General features: G+C 38.3%; 8 protein-coding genes and 2 non-coding genes across 15 annotated transcripts; 5 read left to right on the top strand and 5 right to left on the bottom strand.

The window, feature by feature from the left end:
* Positions 1–48: 48 nt before the first annotated feature.
* Positions 49–122, top strand: AT1G17670. The gene has a single exon. It is a non-coding gene; the product is annotated as a tRNA-Val (tRNA).
* A 53-nt stretch (positions 123–175) lies between these two features.
* AT1G17660 lies at positions 176–247 on the bottom strand. The gene has a single exon. It is a non-coding gene; the product is annotated as a tRNA-Asp (tRNA).
* Positions 248–1541: 1294 nt separating this feature from the next.
* AT1G17665 (CA-responsive protein) lies at positions 1542–3914 on the top strand. The gene is made up of 6 exons (NM_101629.3): positions 1542–2194; positions 2545–2597; positions 2799–2886; positions 2966–3064; positions 3305–3432; positions 3599–3914. The coding sequence occupies exons 1-6, from the start codon at positions 1583–1585 to the stop codon at positions 3633–3635; spliced, it is 1017 nt and encodes a 338-aa protein (NP_564031.2). The 5' UTR covers positions 1542–1582; the 3' UTR covers positions 3636–3914.
* Positions 3915–3926: 12 nt separating this feature from the next.
* Positions 3927–6643, top strand: GLYR2 (glyoxylate reductase 2). Of its 2 annotated transcripts, none has more exons than NM_001332318.1 (12): positions 3927–4286; positions 4382–4567; positions 4685–4750; positions 4864–4939; positions 5027–5082; positions 5270–5354; positions 5448–5508; positions 5671–5723; positions 5812–5882; positions 5965–6037; positions 6114–6218; positions 6309–6590. In NM_001332318.1, the coding sequence occupies exons 2-12, from the start codon at positions 4479–4481 to the stop codon at positions 6471–6473; spliced, it is 900 nt and encodes a 299-aa protein (NP_001321828.1). In that variant the 5' UTR covers positions 3927–4286; positions 4382–4478; the 3' UTR covers positions 6474–6590. The 2 variants fall into 2 exon arrangements, with proteins under 2 accessions (NP_001321828.1, NP_564030.2); NM_101628.4 differs by having other exon boundaries at positions 3938–4286; positions 4486–4567; positions 6309–6643.
* A 31-nt stretch (positions 6644–6674) lies between these two features.
* Positions 6675–8981, top strand: AT1G17640 (RNA-binding (RRM/RBD/RNP motifs) family protein). Of its 3 annotated transcripts, none has more exons than NM_001332316.1 (7): positions 6675–6800; positions 6957–7165; positions 7297–7337; positions 7549–7712; positions 7807–7915; positions 7992–8161; positions 8245–8981. In NM_001332316.1, the coding sequence occupies exons 2-7, from the start codon at positions 6969–6971 to the stop codon at positions 8671–8673; spliced, it is 1110 nt and encodes a 369-aa protein (NP_001319031.1). In that variant the 5' UTR covers positions 6675–6800; positions 6957–6968; the 3' UTR covers positions 8674–8981. The 3 variants fall into 3 exon arrangements, with proteins under 3 accessions (NP_001319031.1, NP_001320299.1, NP_173208.1); NM_001332317.1 differs by lacking the exon at positions 6675–6800 and adding an exon at positions 6810–6864 and having other exon boundaries at positions 8245–8914; NM_101627.2 differs by lacking the exon at positions 6675–6800 and having other exon boundaries at positions 6810–7165; positions 8245–8914.
* Positions 8916–11585, bottom strand: AT1G17630 (Pentatricopeptide repeat (PPR-like) superfamily protein; the record flags this gene model as incomplete). Of its 2 annotated transcripts, NM_001332315.1 has the most annotated exons (2): positions 8916–9154; positions 9277–11585. In NM_001332315.1, one exon carries the CDS (start codon positions 11540–11542, stop codon positions 9347–9349), a length of 2196 nt encoding a protein of 731 aa, NP_001319030.1. The 2 variants fall into 2 exon arrangements, with proteins under 2 accessions (NP_001319030.1, NP_173207.1); NM_101626.1 differs by lacking the exon at positions 8916–9154 and having other exon boundaries at positions 9347–11542.
* A 1119-nt stretch (positions 11586–12704) lies between these two features.
* Positions 12705–14172, bottom strand: AT1G17620 (Late embryogenesis abundant (LEA) hydroxyproline-rich glycoprotein family). Its single transcript, NM_101625.5, has one exon. It carries the CDS (start codon positions 13752–13754, stop codon positions 12960–12962), a length of 795 nt encoding a protein of 264 aa, NP_564029.1. The 5' UTR covers positions 13755–14172; the 3' UTR covers positions 12705–12959.
* A 1043-nt stretch (positions 14173–15215) lies between these two features.
* On the bottom strand, positions 15216–16678 carry AT1G17615 (Disease resistance protein (TIR-NBS class)). The gene is made up of 2 exons (NM_101624.2): positions 16148–16678; positions 15216–16063 (listed from the first exon to the last, which is right to left on the bottom strand). Exons 1-2 carry the CDS (start codon positions 16624–16626, stop codon positions 15400–15402), a joined length of 1143 nt encoding a protein of 380 aa, NP_173205.1. The 5' UTR covers positions 16627–16678; the 3' UTR covers positions 15216–15399.
* A 1031-nt stretch (positions 16679–17709) lies between these two features.
* Positions 17710–21145, bottom strand: AT1G17610 (Disease resistance protein (TIR-NBS class)). Of its 2 annotated transcripts, NM_001332314.1 has the most exons (2): positions 20164–21145; positions 17710–19172 (listed from the first exon to the last, which is right to left on the bottom strand). In NM_001332314.1, exon 2 carries the CDS (start codon positions 19170–19172, stop codon positions 17910–17912), a length of 1263 nt encoding a protein of 420 aa, NP_001319029.1. In that variant the 5' UTR covers positions 20164–21145; the 3' UTR covers positions 17710–17909. The 2 variants fall into 2 exon arrangements, with proteins under 2 accessions (NP_001319029.1, NP_173204.1); NM_101623.4 differs by lacking the exon at positions 20164–21145 and having other exon boundaries at positions 17710–19280.
* AT1G17600 (Disease resistance protein (TIR-NBS-LRR class) family) lies at positions 17953–23131 on the top strand. Its single transcript, NM_101622.3, has 5 exons — positions 17953–19958; positions 20058–21159; positions 21260–21562; positions 21687–22778; positions 22853–23131. The coding sequence occupies exons 1-5, from the start codon at positions 19495–19497 to the stop codon at positions 23039–23041; spliced, it is 3150 nt and encodes a 1049-aa protein (NP_173203.2). The 5' UTR covers positions 17953–19494; the 3' UTR covers positions 23042–23131.
* The last annotated feature ends 216 nt before the right edge of the window (positions 23132–23347 follow it).

Raw genomic sequence — 23347 nt, 5'->3', positions numbered from 1 at the left:
TTTAGGTTTACGAGATATATATAACTATATCAAATAAAAAACTAAAAGGGTTTCGTGGTGTAGTTGGTTATCACGTCAGTCTAACACACTGAAGGTCTCCGGTTCGAACCCGGGCGAAGCCATTATGTTTTTTCATATATGTAAAAAATATTCGAAAATTCCTCACAAAAAAATTCGCCGTTGCCGGGGATCGAACCCGGGTCACCCGCGTGACAGGCGGGAATACTTACCACTATACTACAACGACTGAGTTGCTAACAGGGCAAGGTACATCTTTAATAAACCAATTAGTTGAAATTTTGCAACAGATAGATATGTCTAAAAGTCTGTCTATACAAAAAGACAGTAATTTTTTTAAGAGGATTTTGTATTTCTTTTTGTTTGCTAAATGGATTTTCTATTAATATAGATATACTACTATAGAAACAAAGAAGGAAAACTTAAAGAAAGTTCATTACGTTTTTCACTATGATTTTTTGTGATTTGTTATCTTCCCCAACTTTGATTATCAATATTACTTGAGTGAAAAAAACAACAACTCATACCAGTTAAGTATCCCATATTATACAATACTAGGTGATCACCCGCGGTACGCCGCAGTTTTTTCAGATTTTTTTGTATTGTTTAATTTAAATATAATTTTTATTTATCTAATCATTCAATAAGTAATTATTTTTAATATTAAAAATATTTTTTCTAATAACATTCTCAACAATGTATCATACACATAATTCATAAATAACGTTTGTCTTACACCAATTTAACAGAGGGAAGTGTTGGATTCTAGAAACCTAAGTTATTGATGATGGAACTCCTTACATATTCTTCACTCTCAGTGATTTATTATATAAATATCAATTTAAGAGAATTAAGAGAATAACTTACTCAAATTATTAAGTAATCCACAACTACTATATATTCATACTTTGGGTTTAGATTCCAAAAAGAAAAAATCGAGTATGAGAAAACTTTTAAAATGGTTTTATTGAAAAATCATATAATATTAAAATAAATTTAGTAATAGTACAATTAAATACGTAAAATAAAATAATAAATATATCATTTACCTATAAATTAGAAGTTGAAAAGCTTACGTTAATTATTTAATAGACACATGGCAAATGTTAAAGTGATGATGTGTCAATTATATGGAGAGAATTGGCCAACTTTCATATATATAATTTTGTTTTGTTTGTGAAGATACAATATTAAAAACAGAAAAAAATGGTTTAAAAATAAAGACCAGATATTACTTGAAAGTAATTATAGACTTTATAGTTAAAAGTCATTTTAATATTAATATATTCTTAGTAATTTACCATTAAAAAAAGTCTTCTTAGACTAAACCATTTTTTTTATTTTTTTAGACTAAACCGTTTAAGTAAAACTATAATCTCATAAGTTATATTTCTAATTCAGAATTAAATCACTGAAAAAAATAAATTAGACAAAAATAGTTAAAAAAACTTTCCATAAAAATATCGTAAGATATTTAAGAAAAGCATTTTTCGTCGTCGCTTTCTCTTTATCTTTTTTTTTTTGGTTCTTTCTCTCCCTTCTCTGTGATGTACGAAGCACGTTAATGGCGGCTCCGCATTTCACACAACTCAAAATTACACTAAACCCTCTCATGTATCCCTTTCTCGTCTTATCTCTACTAACTCTCGCCCTCTTCTCATTCGTCTCCGCCATCTTCTTTCTCCTCAAAGCTTCCCGCAGCAGAGCTGCTTTGTACAGCCAGAAACTCTTATCCGAATCCGAAACCAAACTCCAACCAGAATCGTCTCTATCGGAGATTTCCGACGAAGCCCAGTACCAAACCCATGAAAATGAACCGACCCATTTGACGAATTCGCGACTCTATGAGTTACTGCTCTCCGATAAGAAGGAGGATGATTCGGATTGGGAAGGAGATCATGTGAAAAAGAAGAAGAAGAAGAAGAAGAATCGAGGTAAGAAGAAGAAATCAGACATAAGAGGAGATGAATCCGGCGGCGAAAAGCAGCTCGGTGAGGGAGAAGATGGGCTTGTTTTGAATCCGAGGACAGACTCGATTTCGATATCGGAAAACAAACCGGAGTTTGTTTGTTTATATCCTTTTACATCGACGAGCAGTGCTACGCAGAGGAAGATTAAGCAGCAATACGATCAGCTTGTTAAATGCAATAATGCCAAAGGATTGACACTAGCTCAGGTCACCTTCTTTACCTTCGGTTATTAACTATTTATGGAAATCAAAATTGGAAAACGTGAATTTGAAACATAAATCCAAGTCTATTAAGCCTGTGATTTCCTTAATTAGCATCCTAAAACCTCTATGTGGTTTATATACCTTTGTGGTGTTTGTTCAATAGCCTATACTAAACTCAGTTGATAAACTAAATGATTTTTGAGTTGGGAGGTTTCAATACTTAATCATCAGCTAAGCTTGCTTCCTTTTGATATATCAGAATGATTTACTTCAATCTAAACTTTGGATTACTATAAAATTCTGCCCAGTTGAGTTTTAGATTCTGATGTTTTCTGGGTTCTTCACTTCTGTAGGTTGGGGAGTTTGCTAATTGTTTGATAGAAGCCAAAAATGAACTACAACACAAGTAAGTTAACACTACCATAACATAATATCATATACTCTCATCCATTTTCTTAGTTCTTCCTACATTTTGAGGACACAGGAATTACAAATAGTTGCTTCCTGTTCTATGCTTTGTTATGTTGATGGTGTGACATGTTGCTTTACTGAGTTAGCCTTTTCTTCTCCGGTGACACTGATTTAAGCCTGATTGTGTCTACTGTAGGTCAGAAGTAATCAAGCGCAAGTTTTCAATAACAAAAGCCCTTCTCTTTAAGGCTGATAGATCTTCCTTTGACCGACTTCGTCAACAGGTGAATTTAGCTTCATCAATTGATTGTCTGATTTTTATCCGTTTGTTGCTTTTGAAGTTAATTGTTTGTGTGTCATCAGATCTATAAGCTGGAGATGGAACAAAAAAGAGTAGAAGAAGATGCACTTGTATATAATTGGCTCCAGCAACAGCTTAAACTCTCACCTGCATACAAAAAGGTTAAAAACCAAACTCAATCACTTGTTTCCAAAGATTGTGTCCTATGTGTCCAAAACCTCAAAAATCTGTTCAATGATGTTTCTGATTCTAGATTAATCTTACTGATTGTTGTTGCTGTCTGATAAACCAGTAGAGTCTTATCTCCTGTATTGGACTCTGTTAGCATAATTGGGACTTCCCTTGAGATTTTTGGTTATCTCTAGTTAAAGCCGTTAATACTCTTTATGATACTACTATAGGTTCTTGAAATAAGCGCTTCCATGGAACTCAAAGACAAATCGAGCACAGAGTTAGACAATCCAGATGATGAATTTTCAGACATTTCCTTCGAAGAGCTATTGGAACAGGAAAAGAAAGACTCGTTTTGGTCAGCATTTCTCTCCATCTCTCCTCAAGCTTATTAGTAAATCTAAATTACTTGCTCATATGAATCTTGCTCCATGTATAGGCCTTTTTGAGTATTTCCGCAATCTTTCTTCATATTGCTTATCCTCTATAACCATCTTACTCTCCACTCTTGTGTTGGTTTTCAGGCATAAAAATGGAAGATTGCGAACTTGCAGAACATGATTTGGTGATTGAAACTGCCGTGAGCTCAGCAGGAAAACTGAATCCTTTTTTGATGTTCTCCTATTTTTGGTGCTGTGTATAGAGAGTTTCCTCCATAGGGATGCGTTTTCTATATAACACATTACCCGGTTTTCAAATCGATTTTTTCAGTTCGGTTTGAATCAAACTGATTCGGTTTATCTGAATTGAGCAAAGTCCAAACGTGCATGAGTATCGTACATAGTGAGGCTTTTTTCGAGAAAAAACACTGTTGATAAAAATATACAAACACAAGCATCATGACTCATGGGGGATAAATGCACTTGAACCGACCGGTACAATTATATCTGCTTGTGAATTAGCTTTAAACCGAAGCATATGCAACGCGGCCAGTGGATTTTGTTCCTCAGTAAAAATCTGTCAGTTTCCGCCTCGAAATGTGAGAATTTCGGCCACAGTCTACTAAACAAACGCACTGGCCAGTGGCTATGCCTTTGGTTTCATTATCTTTTGCTTCATCTTCTTCAAAAGCCATGGCTTTGTGCTCTATCTGTCCTCGCATCCCTCTTCGATTCAGGCCAAAACCCATTTCCCCTTTTCTCTCAAAACCTCAAATTTGTCTCGCTTACAGGGTTTACTCTTCCCTGCAATCTACTACTCCCTCTACCAGAGGTAATTTCTTGCTTTGTATTATGCATACACTGGTTTTCCAGAACTATGAATTACGTTTAAATGGATTAAATTATGAAGTGTCGCTCTCTTTTTAGGACAAAACCCACAAGTTTCGAGAAAGATGATCGAATACTATAATCTCCTTATCTTTATCCTTTTTGGGGTAGTCTTATCTGAGGAATTGTGGTTCGTATGGCAGATGAACTTGGAACTGTTAGCATTGGGTTTCTGGGTATGGGAATCATGGGTTCTCCAATGGCACAGAACCTCATCAAAGCTGGGTAAAAAAGTTTTGATTTTTATGTGTAGACAATCTAATTCACATCAATTTTGCTACTTTACCTCTTTTTGATGTATTGATGATACTTACGTTGATCTTTCTGGGGCTTGGTTGTTAGGTGTGATGTGACTGTATGGAATCGAACTAAGAGCAAATGTGATCCTCTCGTTGGATTAGGAGCAAAGTAAGAGTTCCAATGCTTCTTATAAAGAATGATATTATTTACTCCGAGTGAGGTTTTAGAGCTAACGTAGAAGAAAAATTTAACGATTAAGAAAGTATCTCCCTTTGTTGCAGGTACAAGTCTTCTCCTGAAGAAGTGACTGCAACTTGTGATCTCACATTTGCAATGCTTGCTGATCCTGAAAGTGCAGTGCGTATGTCTCACTTTTGTTTGCGTCTCTTTTTCTTCTACTTTCACTCCATATTAAAACAAAAACTGTATTTTGCTTTCTGTCAGATTGATGTTGCATGTGGAAAGAATGGAGCCATATTTGGGATTAGTTCAGGAAAAGGGTACTTACTCCTTCATGAGACTTATGCTGGATATAACGTTCTATTGCTGAAATGTTTCAAGATATCTGTATTTCTTATGTAACTACAGAAGAGTTCACAGTCGTTCTTTTTTAATTTCTTCTTCGAATCTATATAGTAATGTGGTCGATACTTTCTGGTAAAAATGGGACTTGCCTTGCTACTGCAGGTATGTTGATGTCTCAACCGTTGATGTGGCCTCATCAATACTAATCAGCAAGCAAATAAAGGATACCGGAGCCTTGTTCTTGGAGGTAAAGGCTCTTAGTTAATCTATATCTAGAATCACTAAAAAACCTTGTAACAGATCTGGTGGCTTAAGTCATTTCTATTTTTGATATTCATAGGCACCAGTTTCAGGTTCCAAAAAGCCTGCCGAAGATGGGCAGTTAATATTTCTCACTGCAGGTTCGTAACAGCTTACTCCTCATTGAGCTTGTATTAATAATCGATCATCACTTTTGCATATCAGATTATTTTGTCTTCGCGGGTGACTTGCCTGTATTTTCTAACATGGTTGAATCATGAATGAAATGGAGATTTATGACTATCTGGCACTTGACATTTTAGGTGACAAGCCGCTATACGAAAAAGCTGCTCCTTTCTTAGACATCATGGGAAAGGTATCTCTTTTGCCTGTGTTTTGCTTTTAGTTCTTTTTTCTTCTGCAAATGAACCATTTTCGTTACTAGTTTGCATTATATGATCCAGTCAAAATTCTATTTGGGTGAAGTTGGTAATGGAGCAGCAATGAAACTTGTCGTCAACATGATCATGGGAAGGTATCATTTGACCATCTATCGCTTCATTTCTTGGCAAATTCCAGATTCTTCTTCTGATCTCTTTTTCTCTTTACCTATGCAGTATGATGGCATCATTCGCGGAGGGAATACTTCTAAGCCAGAAAGTTGGACTCGATCCAAATGTACTTGTCGAGGTAACTAAAACACCATTGTCCAGCAGAAAGTTTCTTACCAAATGTGCTATAAACCCCGGGAAATTTTTTTCTGCAGGTTGTCTCACAGGGAGCTATCAATGCGCCAATGTACTCACTAAAGGGTCCTTCAATGATCAAGTCAGTGTACCCGACGGCTTTTCCATTAAAGCATCAGCAGAAGGTTTGTGTAATTGTGTTACTTTCTTTTTTTAGATTCTCACAAAGACTCTGGAGTTTGATGAGACTGTAATTGACTTTTATCCGTCTATAGGATATGAGACTCGCACTTGGACTAGCGGAATCCGTATCGCAATCTACTCCGATTGCAGCCGCTGCGAACGAGCTTTACAAGGTTGCAAAATCTTATGGGTTGAGCGATGAAGATTTCTCTGCAGTAATTGAAGCACTAAAAGCTGCAAAATCCCGAGAAGCTTAGCTAAAGATTTGTTCAATGTGAAAATGTGTTTTTTTTTGCTGTTGTATGAAAAATTTCATCTTTACAACATGTCAATTGATAATTGTTAATTTTATATGAGAGCAAGTTAAAAGTGTCAAACACAAGTCAACCTTTGATCTCCTGATGTTGACAAAAGCAACAAAGAAAAGTGTTTGACCAACGTTGACTACAATAAATACGGCGCCGTTTCGGATATTCCGATGATAAGTTGATAACACCGAATCATTTGTTTCAAAAAATTCTTCAGTGCCTGAAGTGTTAAAATTCTCGCCTGAGCTCGTTGCCGTTTCCACTTCAACCATATTGGTTAGGGTTCTTTCTCTTCCAAGATAAGAAATTTTGAATGTTTGATGTCATAACTTTGAATCAAGTAATCGAAATTGGAGAAAAAAAATTCATTTTTTAAGTTTGGGTTTTCATCATAGACAGACGGAGAAATTAAAAGGTTTTGTTTTGACTCAGCTGCAGTGATCGATGGATTATAACTCAGATCGTGGTTATGATGACTCTTACCATCATCACGTACACGACGAACAATTACCACAATCGGATTTTGAAGTGGAGACCTTTGATGACCGGAGGAACGGTGGTGCAGCCGTTGATACTGGTGGGATTCAGATGAAGCATTCCGTTGACCATCGCCATTCTTCTTCGTCCATGTCTTCTCCTGGGTTCGTGGTTTCTTAGGCTTTATCTTTTTGTATGGATTTACTTTTGATATTAATCTCTTCTCAGCGGAGCTGGTTATTAAGATATTGATGGGGAGGTTTCTTGTGGTGCCTTTTGTCTTTGTTTATGTTAGGAAACTGTTCGTAGGTGGAGTTTCTTGGGAAACAACTGCAGGTATGGTTCATTTTCATCGTCTTAGTCATGTATGCCATTTATGTCTTGAATTGAGCTCGTTGTTGCTGCATCAGTTATCTTGCATCTAGTTTTGTAATTCCCTTGTCTTACTGTAATTGACAATAGAGGAGTCAAGTCACTGTGATTCTGTTATTGGTTATATTTGTTCTTATGTGTGTTGATTCCATTGCTTCCACTTTATTGTTTTCAGAAACTTTTGCGAATTACTTTGGAAAGTTTGGAGAAGTTGTCGACTCTGTAATCATGACAGATAGAATAACTGGGAACCCAAGGGGGTTTGGGTTTGTCACTTTTGCTGATTCAGCTGTTGCTGAGAAAGTTTTGGAGGAAGATCATGTAATAGATGACCGAAAGGTAGATATGATTGATTAGTTTGTATGTCGTAAATCGTCTGCTCTGATTTTGTTTAGCTGTTTGGATGCTTTGGTTAATTCCTTTTAAATGTTAGGTTGATCTGAAAAGGACACTTCCTAGAGGGGACAAGGATACTGATATCAAAGCGGTATCAAAGACCAGGAAAATCTTTGTTGGTGGACTTCCACCACTTTTGGAAGAAGGTAAAAGTTTCTCCTATGTTTTCTGTTATTGTCTGTGGTTATAACTGTTGCTGATAATGTGTGTTCATATTTGTAGATGAACTGAAGAATTATTTCTGTGTATATGGTGACATAATTGAGCATCAGATCATGTATGACCACCACACGGGAAGGTCAAGGGGATTTGGTTTTGTAACCTTCCAGACCGAAGATTCTGTTGATAGACTTTTCTCCGATGGAAAAGTTCACGAGCTCGGTGACAAACAGGTAAACCTTGTTTTACTGTTGTTTTAGAATTTAAGCTAAAGAACTCTAGAAATTGATCTCAAGCACTTAATATGGATCAATAGGTGGAAATAAAAAGGGCCGAACCAAAGAGAACCGGGAGAGATAACAGCTTTCGATCCTATGGTGCTAGTGGCAAGTATGATCAGGAAGATAGTTATAGTGGGAAAGCTAATGAAGATTACAGTATGTATTCGGGTTATGGTGGTTATGGCGGTTATGGAGCCTACGCAGGGAACTCCATGGTTAACCCTGCTGGTTTTTATGGTTATGGTGGTGGGTATGGCTATGGTTATGGCTATGGAGGTCAAATGTTCAACATGGGCTATGGAGCTGGCGGTTATAGCCATATGGGTAGTGGCTATGGTGTTGCTGCGGCTGCTGCTTATGGAGGTGGAAAATCTCATGGAAACGGAAATAACGGCTCAAGTAGTGGCAAAGGAAATGGGACTAATGGTTCTGGGCCAGATCGATACCATCCTTATCAAAAGTAGAACTTCCGGCTGTTGCAAAGACTCTTCTTTTTGTAAAAAGATGTTCTTTTTTTTTCTTTATAGTTTGAAGGAATAGTCAAGTTAAGAAATAGTTTGGGATACTTCACCAATTCTTCACATTCAACTGTTGTGACTTATGAGATTATACCTAGTTGAAAAAAGTTTGTTTCGACAAAGGTGCTGTTTAGGGCAAAACATTATTATTTTTTATTGAAATTCTTTCATAAAGTTTGTATGTGTGATTATTATTGAAAACAATTCTAGTAGATAATCTCAACAAGATATCGTTATCCACAATGTGACAAAAGGGGTTAAAGGATTGTGTGTGATCATCAGTGCCAGATTGAGAGTTCTAATGCTAAAACTCTTGGTTCTCCAGCAACTCGTCATTGGTTGGTCTCTAGCTCAGGAGAGGCAAGAGCTTTCCTTTGCCAACTACCATCAATTCGAACATCAAAGATGACGCCGTGATTATTAGAACCTGTAACATCCAGATATGCACCAGAGTCTGGTTATGGATTGTTCATGACAAACACTCTTCTAATTTGAAGATTGATTTAGTAATTGGTCAATGCTAGTTTGAATGGTCAGAAGCAAGCTTACCTGATAGGTTCCATAAGTCTGTTTTTGTTAGTTGTGTATCATCTCAGTCTATGTGGGATATATTCATCTCTTATGCTGTCCATAGGTCTAGATCATCCTCATAATTGTTCCCATCATGTGTAGGGCCTTTTTTCAACATATGACTAACCAAATCTTCAAGAACCGGGTAGATGGTCTCAAACTCGCTCTGTACTATTGATCCTGACGAGAATTTGTACTTTTTCTTCTTCACTTCAATCCAACTGCTTCCAGAAACTTTCTTCAAATCCTTTTTCTTGGCTAAAGCCCTTACATTTGCAGATTCTTCCCATCTTCCACCAGCAGAGTAGATGTTGGAAAGCAACATATAGCTTCCTGTCCTCTCCGGTTCAAGAACACTAAGTTGTGATGCTATACCCTCTGCAATGTCCACGTTTTTATGCATCCGGCAAGAATTCAACAGAGCTCCCAACACACAGACCTTGGGCTCCATAGGCATGTTCTTCACAATCTCACTCGCTTCTTTCAGAAAGCCTACACGACCAAGGAGATCAACAATACATGCATAGTGCTCTTGTTGGGGCTCTAATCCAAATCTCTTGCTCATGGAATAGAAAATTTCGCGTCCCTTTTCAACCAGCCCTGCATGACTACAGGCTGAAAGAACAGCTACCAAAGCGATCCCATCAGGATGAAACCCAGAACTTATCATTCGATCGAACATACTTAGAGCTTTCTCAGCAAACCCATGCATACCATAACCTTTGATTATCGAGTTCCATGAGATCAAATCCTTATCCCTAATTGCTTCAAATACTAGACTCCCCTCACTGAGTAACCCACATTTTGCGTACATATTCACCAATGCATTCTGAACCAGAATGTTCTCGCTCATCGAGGTCCGTATCACATGCCCATGGATCTCTCTTCCGAGATTCAAAGCTGGAAGCTCCGCACAAATTGATAGTATACAACAAATTGTCACTGAATTAGCCAATACTTTGGAAAACTGCATTTGCCGGAAATATTCAAGTGAATCGTCTCCTCTTCCTTGGACATTACAACCCTTAATAACAGAGGTCCATGTAACTACATTAGCCTTTACGTTACAAACATGATTCATTTCCTCCAACTCAGAAAACAATGAAAGAGCCTCGTCGAGTTTACCAGCATCCACAAACGATGTTATCAAAGAATTCCAGCTCTCTATACCTTTGTTTCTTATTTGCCGGAACAAGTGTTCTGCATCTTTAACTTTCCCTTGCTTCCCGTATACGTGTATCAATGCGTTCCTCGAGGGCAAATACTCTTCAAATCCACCTTTTATAACATACCCATGAACTTTCTCAGCAATACTTAATGCTTCTAATTCAGCACATACAGAAAAGAAAACAGCAAGAGCTTCACCACTAACTGCATTTCCACTCATCCTCATAAGATGAAAATACTTTAAAACATCTTCAAACTTCCCACACTGCGAATGACAAGACAAAACCGAAGTCCAAGTCACTTCATCTGGTTTAAACTCTTCACGTTGCATCCATTCAAAAATCTTAACAGCACTTTCACAATCATACTCTTGAGAAAACCCTTTAATCATGACATTCCATGACATACGGTTTCTCACAGGCATTTCAACAAACAGATTGTAAGCATCTCCCATCCTTCCCGCCTTTGGATACAACGTAAGCAACTCATTAACCACATGAAGATTCTCTTTCAAACCAATCTGAATAACTTGAGTATGAAAAGCCCGACACAAACCAAAACGACCTAAGTACCTACAAGCACGAAGGATCAAGGGCAAAATATATCCGTCCCCTGTGAGACCTCGTTGACGCATTCCCCTGTAAAGCTCAAGAGCATTCTCGTATAACCCATGTGACACATTAGCTTTTAGAATCGAGTTCCACAAACGCAAATCCGACAACAAAACAAGAGAAACAGTCTCGAAAACGTTACGGGCATCGAGAAGGAGTCCTAACCGAGCGTAAACCGATATGAGATTCGCAGCTAATGACCCAGAACGGAAGATGAAATCGGATAGAAGTACTTGGGCATGAACTTGCCTGCATTGCTGAGCTGTCAGGCATAATCCAAGAAGATGATCGAAGTAATGGAAGAGGGATTGATCATTGTTAGACGTAAGGGAGTAGTACGAGGAAACTGAAACGGTGTCGGGAGAAGAAATCGATGTGTATGGACATTGAGAAGTGAGGAAGCAAAAATTACGAAGACGCCAAGGGATAATTTGAAGGCGAAATTGCCAAAGAGAAGCGTGAACCATATCAAGTAGAAGAGGGAAAATGTAAACAGAAACTTCAAATGCTGTTTACTTTGAAGCTAGTATTTTAAAAACATTAAAAATAGGTTAAACGCTGTTAATCGACATTTAAATAGGTTTATTGTGTATTTACCATGAGTAAAAATTAAATTACCATGAGGACATGTATCTAGTACTCAAATTTACCATTGTCAATGATATTATCAGGACATGTATTAGAAAACAACTAACTAGAAGTGGTAGTATATATACCATTGTTCACTCGTGGAGCCCCAAAGTCTCAGCCAATCTCACGGCATTGCCTTTGGATCAAGCTCCTTGAATCACTCTCAAAACTGATTTCTTCATAGCCCTATGTAGGGTAGGTTGTCAAGGCACGAAATGGCCCAAGAAGTTGCTTCTACCTCCAGACTAGATCACAGCTGCATTCATATAAGTCTTAGCCGCAACCATTTCACGTTCTCCATTTCATCTCTCACAATCCTATAACTAGTTTTTATGAATACAAATTTTAAGCATCTTCTTCAATAAACCTATAACTATTTTTTTAATAATATATGTGGTTGGACATTACATTATATGTTTGTATTAGTCTACTCGATTTGGTTTTATTATAATCAGACTAGTATATTCTTAACTGATTAAACTAACCAAATCTCTCCTACTTGAGTTTTATTATTTCGTCGAAAACAAACAAATTCCACCACATGTTAGCCGTCGTCTTGACACCAAAATTCCACAACAACAACTAATCGCTTTTTTTTTTTTTTTTGTTGTTGATTACAACATAACACCTGATTTTTAATCATTTGTAGAGCTTTGCTTTTTCTTGTTAAAGTTGAATTCATTTCACCGACACCTTCTAGACCTTAAGAGGACGTAACTTCGCACCCACACTTAATTAATTAATTAATCACAAGACCAACAGATTTTTTTGTCACTTGCCAACACACCCGGAGACTTATATGTAATCAAATTCATGGTTCTACAACAATAATTCATAAGTTTATTAGGGTATGTTATGTGTATATATTCTCATACACACATGGACCACATGGTTAGCTTAATTATTTGATGCAAAGAACAAATAAAAGTAGCCACCGTAATTGTCTTATTTAAAGCTTAATTGACCAAAGCACTTGTAATTACTAGTGGTCACCTCCCTCGCATTATTACCTAATTACAGTACTTAAATACTAACAGTTGGGTTTTGTTAACTAAGCTAGAAAAATAAAATTTCAGACAGAACACAAATATTTATATCTTCATTTACATAAACCAAAAAAATAAAGTCTTACAGGAATCAAAGAACTGTATATGAAATCAAATTTAAAAAGAAATGAAAATTGAAACAATGGAGTAATAAAAAGAAAATGAAGAAAAAACTAAGAATGTGATTCCATTATTTTGTTTACTATATTTAGAAAGTAATTTTCCAGATCTTAAATCTTGGATCAACCTTACACTTAGCGGCGGAAGTCGTAGCCGTCGTCGCCTTCTTTCCCGTCGGAGCCACCACTTTAATCCCTTCACAAGTAACCCTAATTCCTGATTTAGGAGTTTTTAGAGCTCCCATCTTCACTTTCACCTTCGAGTTCAAAACAATCTTAATCGCCACTGCTTTCTTCGCCTTCAGATCTCCTTTCAGCTTACCCGCCGAGATCTCATCGAGTTCATCCGGAGGACTTCCGATCGTACTTCTAAGCGTAGTCGTGTTCTTCTTCCCGTGAGAAAACGCCGCGATCGTTCCTTTACCAATGACTACGTCATCATCTCCTCCGGTGGATGCTTTGTAGAGTGTGATGTCGGTGACGTCGTAGATGAATCCAACGTTTTTGTTAGGGTTTCTGGCGATGACGGAGAGGGAAATGGCGGTGGTGAGGCGAACGGCGGATGTGAAGTTGAGAGTGGAGATTTTGAGTTCAGAGACGGTGAAGCTAGGTCGTTGAGGACGGTAGATTAGGTATACGACGGCTGATGCGGCGGCGACGATGAGGAGTAAGAGGATGATTACGAATATCGTCCAGCAACAGCAACGGCAGCAACATCCACGGGTATGGCTAGTACGACGACGACCAGCTGGTGGACGGTAAGCGGGACGATTTGCGTTGTAGAGCTGAGCTTTGTTCGCCGGGAAAGTTGGATTGGTGGTTGGGGCACCGCCACCGACGATGGCGGGAGGTTTTGATGCAGGGTAAACTCTGTCGTCTGTCATAATCGGAGATTGAGATTTGAGAGAGAAGAGGATTTGATTAGAGAGAATGAATAATAATAAGGGTAAGATTTAGGAGATGTGTGTCTTCTTTATAAGAGATTATGATTTGTTGAGATTTAGAGTTAATGGGTGATTAGTTTAATAATTAGTGTAAGATTAGTGGAGAAGGAGAGAGGGGAAGCGAAGAGGACCGACACAGAGAGTGACAGCTCAACGCGGGACTAGAGCTTACACGCGTTCACACCAGCGCGTAGATGTCACGCGTGTAGAGTATTATAGGGTGCAAGGAGAAGTCACGAGAGTCCAGTTGTTATTTGCTAAGCATTTTGGGAGAAAATGTGATAAATATGTTTTAATCATTTATCTTAATTCTTATATACCAATTTATTGCTATAATATGATTACTTACACATTCCAGTTGGCTAAAATGAAAGCTTTGTATAGAAAAAGATAGAAAACATAATTTGTGAGCTGAAACGTGAATTCGAACACCAAACATTTTACTTTGTATTGAAGCAAAGATAGATGATAATCTTTTTCGAATAAAAAAATAGCTGATGCTTAGTCCTTTCTATATATAATTTTGATCTAAAATAGCTAATTTATAGGATCAAGCAATGTTATAAATTTTGGATTAGTTAAGATAAATGCAGCAAATACGTGATAAGAAAAAAGTTCCTTTAAATTAGACAAAGATTAAAAATATATATATATATATATATATATATATATATTTACGGGATCGTATCCGCCACCAAAGAAAAAGCATTTCTCACGTATGTTTACTGTTTAGAATGGAGCAAATAGAATAACAACATTGCATATGCATGTGATTGATCTCTTCCTTTAGTATTACGATTATGAAATGTAAGAAAACTTTAATACCGTATAAACGACAAGCCGCGTGAAGCCTGTAGTGAAACGTGGAGATGGGTAACACCCGCACATATTTAATTGTCGGAATTGGGCTTTTTCATTACATAATAATTCACATGCATGACAATAAGACTTCCAATGTAATAGAAGGGCCCAGGTTCATCCGTTTCTAACTTCTCCTGCAAGCAATCAGAGAGATTGCCTAATACAGAGTTTACACGATTGGTTACGCAGAGGAATTGTTTAAAATCTCCCAAATTTATCCGCCTTTGATCTGGATTCTCTGTCGATGTCTATACACTCGCGTTTAAACTTAGACAAACATAAGTAAGAAAAGCACAGAACATAACTTTCTGTTTTGAATTAATTACTTGTAAATCAAGAAATTCCTAAAACAGAGGAAAAAGTGTCTGTAACGCAGCAACTACAGAATGAAATATACAAGCCCAGGATTCTTGGACAACAAGTTAGTATTCTCTAGTCCTCTTTCAAAGAACTAACATAGCTTGATTGTCTGAAGAGGTGATCACAGAGACACTGAGACAAACAGATATAAAATAAGGGATACATTTACATGCATTTTGTAACTTTGTACATGCATTGTTATTGGATCAATGGAGATTAATTTAATTCCTTATACCAGTAACTAGCAAACAATCCCTAATCTTAAGCTAAATCTTCGTAAGTCTTAGGTATAATAAGCCTAACGGTTTACCCTAGGAAGTGCTTCTAAGGGTTATTCCAGAAGGACCAGAAACAGAGTTACCATTCAAGAAGATTCAGTCCCGGATATAGGTGAAGACAACTCGGAACCGACATTAAGATCTCTTTCCCTAAAGCCGATTTGACGAAACAGTTGACGAACTTCAAAGCATCTCAAGCACTCAACTTCATACACAACCTTTATCCCAAACGCAACAAGAAGTTGTTTGTCTTGTGTAGTTATGAGCACTATGCTCCCTGGACCAAAACAGTTAAAATATTCTGCAAGAGCATCTAACTGTTCGAGTTTGTCGACATTGTTAGCCACAAGTAGAACTTTCTGACTCATGAGCCTTTTTTTTATCAACCCTGAGGTCTTCATCCTCGAGTACCCTCCTTGAATCCTGATAAGAAACTCGTCTCTTAGATTCGACATTTGACAATCGTGAGGGATCCCTTTGACGTTTTCGAGAAAACAATGACTTTGGAATTTCTTAAAGATCTTTTGATAAACGTATCTAGCTAGAGCTGATCTTCCATTACCTCCTCTTGCCCAAATTCCAACCACTCTCACACCTTCATTAGAATCCAAATCCAACAATGGATACAACTCTTTCATGCGTGCATCAAATCCAAGTTGGTTATTGATGCTCTCACTTGGTGGTGTTACCGAGAATAACATGTCAGAAATTCTCTTGGTTATCTCATCGAGTAGCTTCGAGTCATCTTCGCTATAACAGAGGAAAGAACGAACTTGATTCAACAAAACCACTTAGGATTCAAATTGTGATAATAAAACAAAGATAGAAAAGTACCAATCACGAGAACAATGGCCGGAGATACTGGCCAAATTGGTCAGAGCTTGTCTCCATGACACCACAGTCTCATAATTTTCCCTTCCTTCATGTTTCCTAAACTGTTTAGCGACCTGTTCGATTTGTCTTCTCACATGAGCAGGCTCGACGTTGTAAAAGATTGGCATAACGATGATGGAACCCTTCTTTTCGACATCCATGATCATCACTAGCTCTTGGAGACACCAGGGAGACGCAGAGTAATTCTTTGAGATAATCACAACGGCGATTTTGGAGTTTTCGATCGCGGCGAGGAGATCTGAAGCAATCCGACGACCACTCTGGAGTTCAACGTCGTCTTTGAAAGTTCGAATACCCATTTCAATGAGTTCTTTGTAAAGAAAGCTAATGAAGGTCCTGCGAGTGTCCTTGCCTCTGAAACTCAGAAAGACGTCGAACTTTTGTGGAGTAGCTGAAGAAGAAGACGATGATGAATACATTGGACTGAATCAAAATAAACATCGGTTTTTTTACTTTCAAACTTTGGAAGATGATAGATGGCTTGATTTGAGAAGTTAGCGAAAGAGAGCAAAGCTCAATAGTACATATAGATTCAGATAGCATAATAATTAAAATTTCCAAGAAAGTGTTGAGAATTTACCAAGAAAAGGTTATTAAAAGTCATGAAACTGAAAGGGTCCAAAGAATAAAACCTACGTATCGCTTATTCGATCAATATTCGAATTGGCGATCTACGTGTTAATGCTTTGATGATCAGTCATCAGATGATGTAACTCCAATTCTATTTCTAGAAAATCTTAATATATATTTCACCATTGAGACTTTTTCTAAGATATAAGGGAACGTGCAATCCTAAGAGTATACTGCACGGAATAAACGGTCGGTGATGGTTGAATAGTTTTGATGCTGAGCAAACGGAAAAACTGTGGTCAGTGCTACGTAAATATATTAATTACTATTTATTCTTTATTATGAGTTGTCATTGGTAACGTGGAGGACCTAAAAAAAATTCGAAGTGACTTTAGCCAAGGATTGAATGTTTCATCATGAGGTCATAACGGATTTAGCTTATGTAGACTTGTAGTGATTCCACATGTTGCTGAAGTGAAAAACCCAAATCTTCAAACGTTTTGCCAACTCGGCTCCCGTGTCTTTAACATGTCGCATCACCATCTACAGCTTACCACGTCAGCTTCCACGTCTCTATCAGCTTGTTTTCCATCTAGTCTGTATTCTTTAATCCATTCTCATATATCATATACTTTTGTTTTTTTAGTACTTTTATAGTCTACTATTGTTTCAACAAATGATAGTCAGAAAAATAAAATGATAAATTTAAAACATAGCCAATGTAAAATATAGCATTTTCAACACATAATAATATACCTTCAGTGTGAATGCATTAATATTTGTCCATTTCTCTGTATCTGCAGCGGTTTCAAGCAGGTATGTGTCCCCTGTTTCTGCTACTTCTATTTTCGTTGGCCAGTAAGATTAAATGGCTATTCGTTTATAACTAGACTAATTTTCCCTTTTCCATAAATCTTGGATATTTAGAAGAGATGATTATACAGACTTACAGAGATAAACCTATAAGTAGATAAGAGATAACACACAATACCATTGTGTACTCCATGACCAAAACTGTGCGAAAGAAATATAAAAGATGGGCTTTGTTGATACCTACGTTTATAAGCGTTGACGCACATGCATTATCATTGAGGAAACCAAACAAGATGTAAGGGAATATAATACAGGTGTTTTATCTTTGGGATGCTTCCACGATATCTTTATCTTCTAATGCTTCCATAATCTTCCAAACTTCCTTTATGTCTTTACCTTGCTTTGCATTGAGTTTAAGCAGTGTAGCTTCCCACTCCTCTTTATCTCTACCAGTTAAAAACGAACCAAACAGTCTAATGGTCACAGGAAGAAACCCTGCAAGCTGAACAGCACGAACTGAGAGGCGTTCAAAATCAGGAGAAGGATATGGCTGCTTGAAAGCAAAACGTGAGAAGAGTTGGAGAGCTTCATCATATCTTAGAGAACCAACTTCATACACATGATTCACTCCTGATTGCACAAGCAAACTTTTTTCTTGAGTGATTAGAATGACTCTACTTCCTGGAGCAAACCAGTTGGCGTTCTCCGCGATCCACTTTCCTTGTTCAATGTTGTTCACACCATCAGCTATCAAAAGAACTTTCCGGTGTTTTTGCTTTGCTTCCGCCATTTCATTCATCTCATGATTCACACTTCTAAGATCTTCCCCTTCAAAGTTTTCTGACGGTAGAAGCATTTCTTTCATGTTTTCGACGTTTTCTAGGAAAACATGCGCCTGAAATTTAACAGAGATCTCTGCATAAGTGTACCTTGCAAGTGTTGTCTTTCCCACACCTGAACTACCCCAAATACCAATGGTACGAACCTTTTCGTCAGATTCTAAAGCCAACAACGCATACAATGCTTTCATGTGACGGTCCATTCCTGCAAGGCCTTTGAAATCGCTTGATGCAGAGGACAGAAACATAAGCCTAATGTCATCAGCAATCTGCTTGATCCGGTGTGTTCCGTGCATCACCGCAAGATTCCGAGAAAACGAGTACTGTGCAGCTATGTTGTCCAGTTTGGCAATTGCAGTCCTCCAAATTTTGGCTCTCTCAGGAAATATTTGAGAGACTTTTTCCACATCCAAAGGGTGTTTTGTGAGGAAGACTGGTATGACAGTGAGTGAACGTTTCTCTTGAAACTCAATTATTACAATGAGCTCTTCAAGGAACCCAACTGAAGAAACTTCTTCATCAGACGTCATGACAACTGCAACTTTGGACTCTGTCAAAGCCTCAAGCGTTCGTAGATCAATTGGTTTGAAGCTACTCTCCTTCCAGCTTTCGGATTTAAAAGCTTTGATACCATTTCGTGACAAATCATAACCAAAATCAACGTCAAGAGCTATCTTACCGCTGAAACTCAAGAACACATCCAACTCTCTTCCAGCCAACAAAAAAGAATAAGAAGTAGACATTCACTTTTTTGTTTTAGCAGCAACTAAATAAACAAAGATTACAAAGTATATTTCTTTTTTTTTTTGTGTCAGTGTGTGTGTGCATTCTATACCATTTGAAGGAAATGAAGATAAGGTACCAGGCCATTTAGCGTTGACTTGTCACTGTAAAGCTGTAAAGTCCGTCAACCACTAGATTTAAATGAGCACAAAAGTTCCACATTTTCCTACTTGTGCAATTTCCCCGAAAAGAAAAGAAGATGATGTTGTTCAACAAGTCGTCCTTAATGCATAAAACTCCAGAGAACAAACCTTTTAGACGACCTTGATTGATTTTTCAACAATGGTGTCCTCCTCTGCACCTCGTGTATCGAAGTACGACGTCTTCCTCAGCTTCCGTGGAGAAGACACCCGCAAAACCATCGTCAGTCATTTATATGCAGCACTTGATAGCAGAGGCATTGTTACTTTCAAAGATGACCAAAGGCTTGAGATAGGCGATCACATTTCCGATGAACTCCACAGAGCACTAGGGAGTTCGAGTTTCGCTGTTGTTGTTCTCTCCGAGAACTACGCTACTTCGAGATGGTGCTTATTGGAACTTCAACTGATAATGGAGCTTATGAAGGAGGGAAGACTTGAAGTCTTTCCCATCTTCTATGGAGTAGATCCTTCCGTGGTGAGGCATCAGCTAGGAAGTTTCTCTTTAGTAAAGTACCAAGGTCTTGAAATGGTGGATAAGGTTCTCAGGTGGAGAGAAGCTCTTAACCTAATCGCCAATCTTTCAGGCGTGGTTTCAAGCCACTGGTAAGCCTCGTTTTCTTGTTTACACACATTTATCACTTTGTTTAGCAGCACACTGGAAAGTTGAATTATAATTTTCCTGCTCAATTTCAATATTATTAGTGTTGATGAGGCTATAATGGTTGGAGAAATTGCTAGAGATATTTCAAGACGTGTGACATTGATGCATAAAATAGACTCTGGAAATATTGTTGGGATGAAAGCTCACATGGAAGGTCTTAATCATCTCTTGGATCAGGAATCCAATGAGGTTCTCCTGGTAGGAATCTGGGGAATGGGAGGAATTGGGAAAACCTCCATTGTTAAGTGTCTCTATGACCAGCTCTCACCTAAATTTCCAGCTCATTGTTTCATAGAAAACATTAAGAGTGTTAGTAAAGACAATGGCCATGATCTAAAGCATTTGCAAAAAGAATTGCTCTCCAGTATCCTCTGTGATGATATTAGGTTATGGAGCGTGGAAGCTGGATGCCAAGAGATAAAAAAGAGACTTGGGAATCAAAAGGTTTTTCTTGTGCTTGATGGTGTGGATAAAGTGGCGCAGGTGCATGCTTTGGCAAAAGAGAAAAACTGGTTTGGTCCTGGGAGCCGAATTATCATAACCACTCGAGATATGGGCTTGCTCAATACCTGTGGAGTAGAAGTCGTTTATGAGGTTAAGTGCTTGGATGATAAGGATGCCCTCCAGATGTTTAAACAGATTGCTTTTGAAGGAGGACTTCCTCCTTGTGAGGGTTTTGACCAACTCTCAATCCGAGCTTCTAAGCTTGCTCACGGGCTTCCTTCTGCCATTCAAGCCTATGCATTATTTCTCCGTGGAAGGACAGCGAGTCCTGAGGAGTGGGAAGAAGCACTGGGTGCACTTGAAAGCAGTCTTGACGAGAATATAATGGAAATCTTGAAAATTAGCTACGAGGGCTTACCAAAACCACATCAGAATGTATTCCTTCATGTTGTCTGTCTCTTCAATGGAGACACTCTCCAGCGAATCACTTCCCTTCTTCATGGCCCCATACCTCAGAGCAGCCTGTGGATAAGAGTTTTAGCAGAGAAATCTCTCATCAAAATATCAACTAATGGATCTGTTATCATGCACAAGTTGGTCGAACAAATGGGAAGAGAAATTATCCGCGACGACATGTCTTTGGCTCGAAAGTTCCTCAGGGATCCTATGGAAATTCGCGTTGCCCTGGCTTTCAGAGACGTAAGCATCTATATCATCTTTGATCTATTCTTTTAAATTTTCATGCATCCTGACCTGACGAGTTTCTGGCTTTGTGTTTCTTTTGTCTTCTTATCATCAGGGAGGAGAACAAACTGAATGCATGTGCCTACACACGTGTGATATGACCTGTGTGTTATCCATGGAGGCCAGTGTTGTTGGCCGTATGCATAATCTCAAGTTTCTCAAGGTTTACAAGCATGTAGATTACAGAGAGTCGAATCTGCAACTCATTCCAGACCAACCGTTCCTGCCTCGTAGCCTACGGCTATTCCATTGGGATGCATTTCCATTGAGAGCCCTGCCTTCCGGTTCTGATCCATGTTTTCTTGTTGAACTCAATCTGCGTCACAGTGATTTAGAAACTCTCTGGAGTGGAACACCGGTAATCTTTTCTATGATTCTGCATCTTGTGTTTGTGTTTTTGATAGAGCAATGGTGTGAAAACAGAGAATCCTTGCGAGAAACATAATTCCAACTATTTCCATGTGTTGTTGTATCTTGCTCAGATGTTGAAGAGTTTGAAGAGACTAGATGTGACGGGATCTAAGCATCTCAAGCAACTTCCAGATCTTTCAAGTATCACGAGTCTTGAGGAATTGCTTCTGGAACAATGCACGAGACTGGAGGGCATTCCAGAGTGTATTGGAAAAAGGTCTACCTTAAAGAAGCTTAAGCTATCCTACCGTGGAGGGCGTAGAAGTGCCCTGCGGTTTTTTCTACGAAAATCTACAAGGCAGCAACATATTGGATTGGAGTTCCCAGACGCAAAAGTGAAAATGGATGCACTTATAAACATATCGATTGGGGGAGACATTACTTTTGAGTTTCGTTCAAAATTTAGAGGATATGCTGAATACGTCTCTTTTAATTCTGAGCAACAGATACCCATTATATCGGCGATGAGTCTGCAACAAGCACCTTGGGTCATCTCAGAGTGCAACAGATTCAATTCCCTCCGCATCATGAGGTTCAGCCACAAAGAAAACGGTGAATCTTTCTCCTTTGACGTCTTTCCAGATTTTCCCGACCTGAAAGAGCTAAAACTAGTGAACTTAAACATCAGGAAAATCCCATCTGGGATTTGTCACCTGGATTTACTAGAGAAGCTGGACCTCAGCGGAAATGATTTTGAGAACTTACCAGAAGCTATGAGTAGCCTTTCCCGGTTAAAAACTCTCTGGCTTCAAAACTGCTTTAAGCTCCAGGAGTTGCCAAAGCTAACTCAGGTGCAGACACTTACACTTACCAACTGTAGGAACCTTAGATCATTGGCGAAACTATCTAACACAAGTCAAGATGAGGGAAGATACTGTTTGCTTGAGCTTTGCCTTGAAAATTGCAAGAGTGTTGAATCATTGTCAGATCAGCTTAGTCATTTCACCAAGTTGACATGTTTAGATCTCAGCAACCATGATTTTGAGACATTGCCATCAAGCATCAGAGATCTTACCTCATTGGTAACACTTTGCCTCAATAACTGCAAGAAACTCAAATCGGTGGAAAAACTTCCCTTGTCTCTCCAATTTCTCGATGCACACGGCTGTGATTCTCTCGAAGCTGGTTCTGCAGAACATTTTGAGGACATACCAAACAAGGAGGTGAATACTTGGCTCTTGATCCGTCTCTACTATGATTGATGTAGTTACCCTTTATCATCTCCCTTCTTTTATAGGCACATACACGAAATGACTACTTCCAAGAAACTGAGATGTCGAGTTATGTACTGAAAACTCAAGCCACAAGAAATCGCCAAACCATCCGCCTTCCCAAGATCACACATGCGGTTATGTATGTAGGCATCCCTATCTGCATCACGCTAGTGGCTGCTCTTGTGATTTTACTCCTGCGTGTTTTCAAGTGAAACTCAAGACTCAGCAACAGCTTCCTCAAGACTTAAACTGTGTGCTTTCTTCTGTAATTTACCAGGTAGTAACAAACTTACTACATTTCAAGTCTCCCTTGCTTCTGCTTCTCTCTCTCTTTTCCACTCGCATTTTGGAACTGAGTTCCACTATATCCAAAGAACGCTTCAAGATTTTGTCCATAAACACAAAGAGTAGGCAGATTAGCTTTGCTTTAGATGCTTCAGCTGCCATATAGTTGCTCACTAGATTAGGCTTTTGACGATAGTTTTACTTTGTAAAGTGGATAGGCAGATAACTAGATA

This window comes from Arabidopsis thaliana, assembly GCF_000001735.4.
Source record: "Arabidopsis thaliana chromosome 1 sequence".
Classification (NCBI taxonomy): domain Eukaryota; kingdom Viridiplantae; phylum Streptophyta; class Magnoliopsida; order Brassicales; family Brassicaceae; genus Arabidopsis; species Arabidopsis thaliana.
This window is presented reverse-complemented; position numbering and strand designations above follow the sequence as displayed.

What these genes read in the sequence shown, in the direction of transcription:
- GLYR2 (NM_101628.4), top strand. Translation starts at nt 4,103, where the DNA reads ATGCCTTTGGTTTCATTATCTTTTGCTTCATCTTCTTCAAAAGCCATG. An exon ending in CCGGAGCCTTGTTCTTGGAG is followed by an intron (nt 5,355 to 5,447) that starts GTAAAGGCTCTT and finishes TGATATTCATAG; the next exon opens with GCACCAGTTTCAGGTTCCAA. An exon ending in CATTAAAGCATCAGCAGAAG is followed by an intron (nt 6,219 to 6,308) that starts GTTTGTGTAATT and finishes ATCCGTCTATAG; the next exon opens with GATATGAGACTCGCACTTGG.
- AT1G17615 (NM_101624.2), bottom strand. Translation starts at nt 16,626, where the DNA reads ATGTATTCATCATCGTCTTCTTCTTCAGCTACTCCACAAAAGTTCGAC. An exon ending in GGCCATTGTTCTCGTGATTG is followed by an intron (nt 16,064 to 16,147) that starts GTACTTTTCTAT and finishes CCTCTGTTATAG; the next exon opens with CGAAGATGACTCGAAGCTAC.
- AT1G17620 (NM_101625.5), bottom strand. Translation starts at nt 13,754, where the DNA reads ATGACAGACGACAGAGTTTACCCTGCATCAAAACCTCCCGCCATCGTC.
- AT1G17600 (NM_101622.3), top strand. Translation starts at nt 19,495, where the DNA reads ATGGTGTCCTCCTCTGCACCTCGTGTATCGAAGTACGACGTCTTCCTC. An exon ending in GGCGTGGTTTCAAGCCACTG is followed by an intron (nt 19,959 to 20,057) that starts GTAAGCCTCGTT and finishes CAATATTATTAG; the next exon opens with TGTTGATGAGGCTATAATGG. An exon ending in CTCTCTGGAGTGGAACACCG is followed by an intron (nt 21,563 to 21,686) that starts GTAATCTTTTCT and finishes TATCTTGCTCAG; the next exon opens with ATGTTGAAGAGTTTGAAGAG.
- AT1G17665 (NM_101629.3), top strand. Translation starts at nt 1,583, where the DNA reads ATGGCGGCTCCGCATTTCACACAACTCAAAATTACACTAAACCCTCTC. An exon ending in TCTCACCTGCATACAAAAAG is followed by an intron (nt 3,065 to 3,304) that starts GTTAAAAACCAA and finishes ATACTACTATAG; the next exon opens with GTTCTTGAAATAAGCGCTTC. An exon ending in GAAAAGAAAGACTCGTTTTG is followed by an intron (nt 3,433 to 3,598) that starts GTCAGCATTTCT and finishes GTTGGTTTTCAG; the next exon opens with GCATAAAAATGGAAGATTGC.
- AT1G17640 (NM_001332316.1), top strand. Translation starts at nt 6,969, where the DNA reads ATGGATTATAACTCAGATCGTGGTTATGATGACTCTTACCATCATCAC. An exon ending in TCCACCACTTTTGGAAGAAG is followed by an intron (nt 7,916 to 7,991) that starts GTAAAAGTTTCT and finishes TCATATTTGTAG; the next exon opens with ATGAACTGAAGAATTATTTC. An exon ending in ACGAGCTCGGTGACAAACAG is followed by an intron (nt 8,162 to 8,244) that starts GTAAACCTTGTT and finishes ATGGATCAATAG; the next exon opens with GTGGAAATAAAAAGGGCCGA.
- AT1G17610 (NM_001332314.1), bottom strand. Translation starts at nt 19,172, where the DNA reads ATGTCTACTTCTTATTCTTTTTTGTTGGCTGGAAGAGAGTTGGATGTG.